General features: G+C 32.9%; 1 protein-coding gene across 1 annotated transcript in view; it reads left to right on the forward strand.

Annotated features, from left to right (window-relative positions):
* Positions 1-4172, forward strand: part of LOC148598664 (lactase/phlorizin hydrolase-like) — a 74702-nt gene extending 70530 nt beyond the window's left edge. The window contains exons 49-52 of the mRNA XM_088562468.1: positions 459-698; positions 2099-2228; positions 3179-3363; positions 3732-4172. Coding sequence (XP_088418594.1) covers positions 459-698; positions 2099-2228; positions 3179-3363; positions 3732-4066 — 890 coding nt within the window. The 3' untranslated portion in view covers positions 4067-4172. The remainder of the gene's footprint in view (positions 1-458; positions 699-2098; positions 2229-3178; positions 3364-3731) is intronic.
* Positions 4173-12639: the final 8467 nt, after the last annotated feature.

Below are 12639 nucleotides of genomic sequence, written 5' to 3' on the forward strand. Positions count from 1 at the left end.
CAAAATTACCATTTGGATTTTTGATCTGTTAAAACACATGGCCGCTGTTACTAAAAATAAATTGTTGGGGTCAGACAGCATACATCTCCAAAATGGTTAGGTTTAACAAAATTCTGACATAGGGTAAAAGTATTCAGCATGATGAGATCTGTCTATAGTCCTTGAAAGGCAAAAATTTAACCAGGTGTGTGATTCAGGCTCCTGGGAGCCTCTTGTTTTATGTAGTTATAGTTATAAAAATGAACTTTTCAAAGCACACTTTACTTTATATAGCCTAGCCATTTCATGTGTATATTTGGAATAAAACATTAAGGATTTAAAAAAAAATACATACCAATCCTGATCTACCAGTTACTAAATGTTTTACCTTCAATATTGCCTTTATATTGCTCTTGCTGCAGTATTTAAAGCACAGAATATAATTCTAGACTAACAGTAACTAATCTTGTTAATTAAAGGTCAAATTGGTATTACTATGAACTTTGACTGGCACGAACCAAAAGATAAGACAAATCCAGATGATTTAAAAGCATCTGAAGCAGGGAACCATTTTTTCCTTGGACTGTATGCTAATCCAGTGTACAGGGGAGACTACCCTGATATTGTCAAGGAGAAGATAGGAAACAAGAGTATTGTCCAGGGATTAAATCAAAGCAGGTTACCAGTTTTTACCAAAGAGGAGAAGGCATTTATAAAAGGTAAAAAAAATCAATGGGTAAGCTTACCTGTTATCCCTCCCATTTTTGGAGGGAGACTCCATGTTTTTGGTTCAATCTCATCTCTTTGAGAAAGTCTCTCATACAGAAATATTGTGCAAATTATATTCTAAATGGCTTATTAAATTGTTATGAATACAATGTTTATGTAACTTAATACTGTAAACATATTAAATTAGTGGCGTAGTAATTTTCGATATTTTCGGGGTTGCCTCAAGAATGCGAAAATTTATTCATATTACCATGTCATTTTTACTATTCTAATCATGGTTTCCAGATTTCGATTAGAAATCCTCAGTAGATTAACAGGATTATTATAGATTTTATATATTTGTCTTATCTTTGTGCTTGGATTTCTAGCAAAATTATTTCTATTTTGTGTGAAAAAGGTTGCCATGCTAAATCTCTGGCTAATAATTTTTGTCCCCGGCTGCAACACGACAGAAGGCATGGTAATGGTCCCTGTTAGTTCATGCGTCTGAAGTTAATGCATGCAACTGTTCTGTAACCACTTGACTGATTTTGTTCCAATTTTGTTATTATGAATGATGAAGTTGATACTACACCGCCATTTTGTTTTGAGCAGTTTTATAGGAGTAATTGGACTTTGAATTTTGTAGGACTGTTAGATAAACTATGTAGTTGTAGGTGGTGCAGTATAGAACATATTGCACCACCATTTTGTTTTGGACAATTTTTCAGGAGTTACTGGTGTTGGACCATTTTTTGTACTTACTACCCTAGGGCACTTAAACACTAAAACAGGTCAACAGATTTTGTTCAAGTGTTGTAAGATGGTTAATTATCATATGCGGCTGATCATATTGCACTGTCATTTTGATTCGACATTTATCCGGAGTAATGGGACTTGGCTGAATTTATACATTCTACAGTATAGGGACACTTTGTGGAAGCAACTCCTTGGAAGAGTAATCAAGGGAAACTGCTCAAATTGTAGTTGATCATATTTCCCTGCTATATGGATTTGACAAATTTTATATAAGTTATAGGACTTTGTAGAATTTATACATATTACACTTTAGGAACACTTTGTGGCCCCAACTCCTCGAAGACTGCTCAAATCTTTTAGGATTAATAGCTATCATATGTCATTGATCATATTGCCCTGCAATTTTTCTGCACATGTTTTAAATCTTACAGGAGTTATGGCACTTTACCTTTTTTTTGCAGTGGCAAGGGACATATGGCTACATGAAGCAACCTTGTTGAACTTGATCCCCCCAACCCTCAAAAAAAAAAACAACAGACTCATTTGCCTAGTACATAAAAAGATATTCCTTTTGTGCAACAGTAAAAACTGATTAGTTCATATTGGAGGTAATGCATTACTGCTATAAAGAAATCAAAGTTTTATTTTGTAGGATCAGCTGATTTCTTTGGCCTGAATTTCTACACGTCTAATGTTGTAACATTGAGGTCTCCACCAAATAATAAAGCGGATTACAATGAAGATCCTGGTATTGTGTCTGTTAAAGATCCATCATGGCTTTCGTAAGAGTTTTTATTGTTTCTAAGAATAGTTATACATTTGAACAATAACAATATATTATACCCCAACATAACAAGTGAGTGTACATTGAAATCATTGTCCACCATTCCTTCAGTTATTCTGTTTGTCTGCCATTCTGTTTTTCATTCCTTCTGTCAAAGTAAATTGATTGATTCCAAGTTTAGAATGTTGATAGAATTCTTTAAATAATTGCCTTAAAAGTTTTGAGCCATTAGAAAATGTCACCATGTCCATATATAGAAGATAGGACTGAAGCCATTAATTTAAGTGTATATTTCAAAAAGTATGAGTGAAGGAAAAAGAAAGATGACTTTCTTCAAAACAAAAATAGGTACCAATTAAATCTTTTAAGTGCAACTTCAACTAAAATGCTGCAGGGATTTCAATGAAGTTTTAATGAAGGTTAGGCATCATATGTAATTGAGCATGCCATAATATAAGTATTATCAGAGGTTTCTGAACGGTTTTACCACAAAAAAAAAAAAAAAAATTCAAGTTCATCCCCTACACCTCTTTTGATTTCGATGAAATTGTGAAGAAGGGTTAAGCATCATGTAAAGTATGCCTGAATTATTGGTTCATTTCTCTGAAACTTTAAGGTTCTTCATAGTCAACCTATTTAGGCTCCTCTTCACATAAGTCACTCAAGTGATTGATGATTCTATAAGAAGATTAAGCATGTAAAGAAATGCATGAAAGATTATAAGCATTTTCAATCCCTGCAAAGGGAGATAATACAATTTGAGGTTTTCACACTGAACCTTGTGTGAATTAAGCTGCATGGAGGCATTCTCTTCGTAAGTTACTTAATTACTACAATACTTTTATTTTCTTTGGAAGTAAAACATGTCTTGTTAGAACCAATTAAAAATTATTTATCCATAACATCAAAAAATGTAAGTTAATGTTCTTCATGCATGTTTTTTTTTAGGTCAGGTTCTCCATGGTTGAAGGTCACACCATTTGGAATAAGGAAAGGACTGACTTGGATACGTAATCAATATGGCAACATGCCTATTTATATCACAGAAAATGGAATTTCTGATCGTAATGGAAGTCTACAGGATGATCATAGAATATACTACTATAAACACTACATCAACAATATATTGAAAGGTACTTGTTGCATAAACAGATGTTTTTACTATTTACTGTTCTTATAAAAAATAGTGGAATAGGAAACAAAGTCCCCATTGATTTACTGAAAATTCAGAAATTATTGTATAAATTATTTTTTATGATTTAGTCGTGCAAACATATACTTTTATTCTGTGATTTGGCAAAAATGCTGCATTGGCTTTGTTAATAATTACTGTATTAATCCTTAATATGGTTTTAATTTTGAACCTGGATAAATTGAACACCTGTCTAAATGGTACAGGGTTTGGTATAGGGAGGACACTGTATTCCATTTGGAATACATGTAATGGAGGAAATTTCTTTCCATCACACCATGATCTAATTTCATTTTGTCTGTTTTGTAGCAATACGATTGGACGATGTAAATATCAAAGGTTACACTGCCTGGTCACTTATGGATAATTTAGAATGGATGAGAGGCTACACAGAAAAATTTGGCCTTCATTATGTTAACTTCAGTGATCCAGCCAGACCAAGAACTCCAAAGGCCTCTGCTCATTTTTACAGACAATTAATTGATGATAATGGATTTTTCCCTGATGGCAGTAACAAAGTCACCGAGTCACCTCCAGTTATTATACGGACATTGTCTCCATGTACATCTAAAGGAACAACTTGTAAAATTTCATTCCCAATAATTTTTTTATTTTTATATTTTACAAAGTTTGTAATGTCATGACATCAATACTTTAATTTATAGTTATAGAATTTTCTTTATAATTTTTTTTTAATATATTATACTAGATTATTTTTGTAATAAATGCAATAAAAATATGATTTAATGACTTTTTTTTTGGTTTCTTTGCTTCAAACATGTAGTTTTTGTAATCATGTGATGTAATGTCCTAATTATATTGGTGTTTGTAGATTGATCTCTCAAAACAAATGTGAATGGGCTCTCAAGGGAACCAAGGTTCTAGCAGAAACCAAAAGTATGTAATCCAGGGATGAAGCCCAGACATGGAAAACAGACATACACAACAAAGAACATGAAATTAACAAAATAACATATATGTGTGAAGAAACAGAATGAAATAAGCAACTCAGACTCCACACAAAATCTAGAAGCATAGACTATGTGACATGTTTAACAAAACAAAGATTCAAGCTCGAGAGGCCTCCGGCATTAGGGGGATTCCCACTCAATCAAAAAAAAATTCAGAATCTCCAACAAACAAATGTTAGATTTGTGGAGGGTTTTGGTTAATTTTACATTGTTTTCTGTAATAAGTACATGTAATAAATACTTAAATTTTCACATTAAAAATAGCTTTCATATGACAACCTTCCATATGAGACGGTGTCAATGAGGGCAGTTATTCCAGTAAAATTTGAATTCCACATTAATATTTTAAACCTTGATTCCGTGTATTTACGATATTTTACACAATTTAATGCATTGAAAAAAGAAATGAATTCTCTTGGTGGTACCCCTTATAATTGTGGCGTTCAGCCCCTCCAGGAAAAAATTACTGGAATAGCCCGGAGGGAGGGGAGTCGGTATTTCGGACTCACAATATATTAAACTATCAAAAATATGGCTTAGAAAACTACAACAAAAATTTAGCAATCTCTATTTAAATTTAGTATCCAACAAAATGTGCTAAATCGGATATTGCACTCTTTAATTTAGGTAGATTTTAGATCTAGTTACCTCCCTTTCCAGAGACGGGATGCCTATAATACCCATTTTTAAACACATTTTCCTCGATACTTGAGAGCAAAGTTTATATCTCATTAAACTTAATATTTCAATACATTCATATTGTACTCATAGACATTACTGTAAAAAATCTAAGAAATTTACCTTATTTTAAAGAAGATATCTGCAAAAATCATTTTTTAGCTCGGGGAAGTTGAGCTCAGGCTCCGGCTCAGGATACCCGAAATACTGACTCCCCCGTGGGAGTTCCATATATTAAAATTCCATATATATATTATGTGTTGAAGAGCTGCTTAAATAATTTTTGGAATTGGGATATTTTCAGTGTGAACAATCAATTAAAAAATGGTTGTCCTCTCCTATTAAACAATTCAGTTGATTATAACCAAAATGGGTCACTAGCATTCTTAGGGTCACTTCTTTGAAAGTTTTGTCCATTGTATAGATTAAGCATAAAACATGGTGCTACCTCTGTAAAGAAAAGTAATTAAGAGTGAAGTGCTAACCAAAAGAATGAATTCCAATAACAAAGACTAGACAGGAAAACAGACCTGTACAACATATAACATGAAGTAACCAAAACAAAATAACACAGTAAGAAACAAAAACAACCTAGACACAACTGAAAATTTGGAGCATGGACCAGATGCACTATGCAGTAGGGTAAGCGTCCTTTGCTTTTCTATAAACACCTGCTTTGGTGCTCACAAGAAAATACGAAATTGTCAAATTCTGTATTAAAGCTTAATATTTAGCTCACCTGCCTTAGACCATTACTTGGTGTTCATCATCATCTGTCGTCGTTGTTGTTAACAACTTTTCAAACATCTTCTCTAAAACTAAAGAATGGATTTGGATGAAACAGCATGATTTTCTTATGGTATCCTGCAAAAAATAATAGTTTGGAGTTTTGATCCGTTATAGAACATGGCCGCCGTTACTAAGAATAGACATAGGAGACTGAAGGCATTTTATTGCAAATAACTCAAAAACCGTTTCCTTCAGCAAATTCTAGGAGAAGATGATGTTGTTCAGCATCAAGAGAGGGGGCCTATGTCGAAATTTTCAAAACGATTTGTCCAGTGATGTAGGAGTTACGGTCCATTGAAACAGCTTTTTTGTCATTTTTCGCATGTACAACTTTGAAAATCTTCTCTAAAATCATTTTACAGAATTCAATGAAAGTTGGCATATTTGTTCCTTGAATCATTAATAAATTGGCCTCTGTTACAAAAAATAGAACTTAGGGGTCAGAAGGCATTTTTTTCGGCCACTGCCTTAAGCACAATTCTGTCAGGGTAATATTGTTCAGCATCACAAGGCAGATCTATGCCGAAATGTTCAAAACATTCATCCTTTGATGTAGTAGTCACGGCCCTTGAGGCATTTATTTACCTTTTTTTTTGCATTAAACCGTATGATTTGTCCAGTGTGGTGGACGTGTTTTTTTAAACAAACGTTCGGCATTCCAATGGGAACAAATTGTGCCCCTTTATTTTCTGACCTATTCCTTCACTCTTATGAGGCTGACTTTATAGCTGATCTGATCCGAAAGAAAGAATATCATTTGGCTAGATCCTTTTATCTCAGTTTCTGGTAAATTGATGACGTATTATCTTTAAACAATCGTAATTTCGGTGATTTGATATATCGCATCTACCCCAAAGAACTTGAAAAAAAGGATACTACAGACACTGTGAAGTCAGTATCATATCTTGATCTATACACTTAAAAATCGATGGTAAAAAAAAACTATTGACCAAACTTCACGACGAACGTGATGACTTTTCATTCAGAATTGTCAACTTTCCTTTCATCTATGGCAACATCCCTTCATCACTTGCGTATGGAGTGTTCATATCACAACTCATACGTTATGCCAGATCTTGCCGAAGCTACGCATATTTTTTGTATCGTGTTAGAACTTCAACAAATAGGCTTCTGGAACAGAGTTATGTTGCTACAAGATTGAAGTCATCACTACAGAAGTTTTATGGTCGTCATCATGAACTCGTGTATCCATCTGCACCATGAAAACTGATTTATTTAACGGATCATAGATTTCCTTTCCTCGCTTGTTTACCCAGGCTTGACTTTTTATGAGCAACACGACGGGTGTTTCTAGAAAAGCAGAGGATGCTTACCCTACCGGTGCACCTGGTCCATGCTCCCAGTTTTTAGTGGAGTCAGAGTTGCTCATTTGTTTTGTTATTTTGTATGTATGATTTTAGTTACTTTATGTTCTTTGTTGTGTTTGTTTGTTTTCCATGTCGGGTCTTTGTCCCTGAATTTGATTCTTTTGATTACCGCTATAACCTTGGTTTCCTTGATTACTCTTTCATATACAACTTTGAAACTTTTCTCTTCAAAAACAATGTTACAGAATACAATGAAAGTTGGCATATTTGTTCCTATGGTATCCCAAACAAAATGACTGTTGGGATTTTTAATCCGTGAAAAAACATGGTCGCTGTTACTAAAATAGAACATTTGGATCAGAAGGCAGTTTTGGCAAATAACTCAAAAACCGTCGCCTTTCGCAAAATTCTAGCAAGTTTATATTGTTCAGCATCATGAGACCGATCGCGCGACCAATGCCGAAATTTTCAAAATGATTCGTCTACTAATGTAGGAGTTACGGCTTTTGAAACAATTCATAACTTTTTCCCCCACATATACAACTTTAAAAATCTTAATCTCTAAAACCATTTAAGATTGGTTAATGAAAACAAGCATATTGGTTTTTTAGTGTATTGTTCTCGAAATGATTTGTGATTTTTAATCCGTGAATAAATATTGATGCCTGTACTAAAACAGAACACAGGGGACGGAAATAAGTTTTTTTTTTAAATAATTCGAAAACTGTTGCCTTTAGCAAAATTCTGGTTTAGGTCACAAAATGCAATTTAAAGCATTTCTTGCATTTGACAGTTCAGTTATTCTAACACAGCCTGTTTCATTCCTCAAGTTTTTTAAATAAGCAAATGGAAAACCGGGTGAGTGATTCAGGCTCTCTTGAGCCTCTAGTTGGACGTTTGTTGCTGTTTTTGGTGTTATTACTTTAAAAAATCTTCTTCTCAGAATCTAAGGTACATAATTCAATAGTTCAAGAAGACGGGCCTATGTAATTCATTTTGGGATTCGGCGCTGGAGATATTTTTGGTGTGGGTTGTCAAAACAAAAGATATGGCCAGCGCCGAACCCAAAAAGGGATTAGGGCCTGTGCTGAAATTTTCAGAATGATTCGTCGCCCAATGTAGGAGTTATGGCCCTTTGCACGTGTATTAACTGATCATTTAAATTTTTCATAATAAATAAATAAAAAAAAAAATGATAAAAAAATAAAAATAAAATAACATTGCACCCCTAAGGAATTGTAGTACCTAGTCTGCGTATCCAGTACTCCCTCCTTTCCCTTCAATAGCTTTTACTTAGGACACCACGGTTCATCGAATGGAATATTTTTTTCCAGAATACGATTATTCATAGAGAGGATTGAATGTGATCCTGTAGATTAAAATGTTTAACAACTATTCGAGATTTGTTGGTAATAATAACCGAACGGTAACTGCACATTCGTGTGTTTTGTCGTTCTTTTGTTATAACGACACATACTAGACCATATAAGTTGCATTTTAATTCGTGGATTAAGTTTGTCGATTTGCAAATTTATTCATCATTAATTATTTTAGCCTTGTTTTAAATAGTTTTTAGTTCATTAACTTCTCCTTTGTTAAACATAAAGTTATGAGGATGTTATTTCGTAGACTCTCCTACGTCTATGTATGCGAGTGTCAAAGTAACATTTCAATGGCATTTTTCTATTGTTGCACGAATCATCTCCTGTCTGATTTTTTCTAAAGACTGTTACTTACCTACGGGCCTTTTCTTTGGTTAATACAGACGCTTTTGTTCGAATGGACTTAAGCTAAAATCATGGAGCTATACATTTCACATGAGAATGTGGATATATATGTGATGCAATGACTAGTACGTCTGTATTTTCTTCGTTTTTCTATACAATAGTATAAAATAAAAACATTTTTCTGGTTTTATGTGTGCCTGGTTTGAACTTTTTACGATTACTTGCTGAAATAATGTTAAAAATGAGGACAGGTAATAATCTATCATTTAGTACATTCAAGTAATATTTAAATTTTAATGCTGCCATCTGTCAGTTTCCACTTCAGATTTTGACTATGACAATTGGATTTACTTGTTTTACTATTTTTTTCATAGCTGTCAAAATATTCAGAGAAAAATGCTATCAAAAATTGATCCGTTTAATTAATTAATTTTGAATTTAGAAAGATTCTTAATACATTCAATAAACAGTACTATAATAACAAAATAAGTGGCAACATTATAAATGAATAATGTTGATATGCATATCATGGTATAAACGACACACACACATATATATATATAGAAAGGTCTGAAAAAATTCCCAACGATGTTAGAACTGTCAAATATGCGAAGCAAATTTTTAGTCGTTCGCTCTGCGGGACTCGAACTCGTACTGCTGTGACATCTATGGCAACACCGCCTGCAGTAAGTCCAGCGCCCTATACCACTCGGCCAGCTAGGCTATATAAAAATATAGCTTTCACTGGCCGGGTCATTCCTCCTCGTAGGAATAGTCTAGGGCTGTAACTTAGTACACGATGTATGGTAGTACGGGACAGTTCATTTAGATGTTATTATGTAGGATAGAGGATCAAATTAATGATGCATGTCACAACAAATCAATATTATATAAAGATATATAAACGTATAGAAACGTCTGAAAAATTCCCTTTCTATACGTTTATATATCTTCCCTGTATCAATTTGAATTAATGCAATGTCGACCAGTCTATTATTTTCAAGCATGTTCACATATCAGAGCCATAAAGAACAGTAAGTAAAACAACAGTTTTATGACATGTAGTTAAAACAGATAGGCTTGTTCATTCAGACGTAGACTTCTATGCTAATTTCACAATATTCAATGGCTTCTCTTAACTTTAACCTGCAGAGGACTATATATCAGCATGATTCTACATATGTCAGCTCACACTCCTCAGAATGGCATGTGGGGTTAGCAGACTTGCAGTGCAGTACTGGTCACCGGAAGTGAAGGGTCTATTAATAGCATGGGAAATCCCAGTGTTTTCACAAGATAGGGGTATATTTAAAAATCATTATGGAGATTAGGCTTCATATCACAAGACGCAAAATGCACCTATAAAATGTACAGAAATGTTTTTCCTTTCAGAAACTGTTTAAATTTTTAAAATAAGATGAGAACTTTTTTCACAGCACTATGAGGAACAGGGGTAATTTCTGCGTAGGACTATTTTTGCGTACATTCCAAATGCTCATTGGTTGAATTGGTGGTCTGTTACCTTTAAGCCAAAACGCATTTTATCTGAGTACTGAAAACAAAGATCAATATAACGAGAATAGGAATGGTGAATATATCAAAATGACAAAAAACCCATCTGGATGAAAATGTCAGTTAAAATATTTTGTGAATGTTTTTACGAGCTTGTGACATTGAAAACCTTGATGTTGTAATTTCTCTCTTTTATAAAGATTCCTTTCGTATAAATGGGAAACTTTGTTACAAATACGGGCAAATCGAACCAGATGTAATATATAAACACCATAAGATAGTGACAAGCGGATGTCACCATCTAAAAACAGATAGCTGACAATAGGGGATGAAAAATATTCCCTTTTATCGTACATTTTATTATCAAGTTAACTAAAATCGGCCCCTATATGAAAGGAAATTGTCGTTTTCAACAAACACACACAGTACACAATGAATTTCTGGATTTTGATTTGAAGATCTTTATCACATTGTCTAGCATAGATGCCTAATTTATCTGCTTAAATATCCCAAAGACGACTAAATATTAAACAATGACAATTTCAGATTATCACTCATTTAACCGGTAAACTATATTTTTAGTTTCAAATAGCACTGTTTAGAGTTTTCATAAAAAAATAAAATTAAAAAAAAAATAAAAAAAAAAAAAAAAAAATTGTGGTCTCCCCTGGTTTACACACACATTATGGACGAGGTCTTTTATAGTGCATTTTTTTTCATTGGTTAGGCAAAAAGACAACAATGATAATCGATACAGCCAAGTATCAATATAAGGCCAGTGGATATGAAATCAATATCAATAAATTTCAATTTAAACAATTACATGTACAATGTTACCTTAGAGACCTTAACATTGTGTATAGATATTTCATGAGACTCAAGCAAACTAATATTTATGTGTTGTGTATTTATGTCAAAATAAATGTACTTATTATCAGTAAAAAGATGGCTTTTGGATATTGAAAGCATTGTTTGAATTTAACGACATCAAGTATTTCCTTTTAAAATAGCCTTTTCGATATGAAAAATCTACATTACTTATATTCTGTTCTTATTGAGTACAAATTAATTGCAATTCGTAGAAATTTTAATTTTTTATTTAATATTTAAAAACAATTTATGTAATTATAGTTTCATTGCAGGAGTAGGTTATCAGATATGCTTCCACCATTTAGGTAGCTGTCTTTGTAAGAGTCATGCAAAATCTGAAAATGTGATACACACGAAAAAAGGCTACATATTTTTAATTTTGTAATTCAGTTGTTTTATGGTCTATATCATGAAATGTGCAATTATTCATTCAAATCTGCCTGCTCTTGAAAGATAATTAACATTGAAAGTCCAGTAGATTCTATTGTATTAGAGCGTCATTTACAGAGTTATCTCCCTTAATGTTGAAATCTACAGTGCATTCTATATAATTTTTATCTCCTATGAGCACGGGTTATATGAAAAACCAAATGTTAATTTCTGTTTACAATGACATTTCAAACAAAATATCAAAGATAAAAATATGTAGGCTTTTTACCCATGAATCACATTTTGCATGATCCTTAGCTGGAGTGTTACTTAAATATTCCAACTATAACATCTAATTGTAACAAGACAATTATTGATAAAATATTCAGTTTGTTGAATCGTATTGCCAATATGTCCGGTTCGAAAAAATACATGAAAGCTTTTTTAATTTGATAAAAAAACGAAAACAAAAACAAAAACAAGATGCAATACTTTGCCACGTCATTTTGGAGCCTGAGAACAGGTGTTGTTCTTTGAAATTAAATAATAAAAAAGTACCTTTCCATTTCACGTATTTGTTGAGTACAACCTAATTCGATCTAATGGTACCAAAACTTCTTGTTTGTTCAAAGAATATATCCAACCAAATCTTACTGAGTATCAGTGTGTAAAATTCAGACAACACTTCCATGGGATGGTGATTCATTGTGTAGAAAAACCCACGGCAAAAAAAAAAACAAACAAACAAACAAACAAACAAAAAAGAAAAAAAATATAAAAAAAAAACAAAAAAGAAACGATGTTATGCTTGTTTATACATGCTATATTTTATGTGGCAAGATCCCTTTCTGTATTTACTTCTATATTTATGAAACAAAACCACAATTCAACCTCCCACTAAAATCAACCAAATCAAACCAAATCAAGAATGAAAACTCTTACAAGTGAAATCAAGGGAACCAAGATTCTAGCG

The sequence above is a fragment of the Perna viridis genome, chromosome 14 (genome assembly GCF_037379345.1).
Source record: "Perna viridis isolate PV_CMFRI_1.1 ecotype Kerala chromosome 14, ASM3737934v1, whole genome shotgun sequence".
NCBI lineage: Eukaryota > Metazoa > Mollusca > Bivalvia > Mytilida > Mytilidae > Perna > Perna viridis.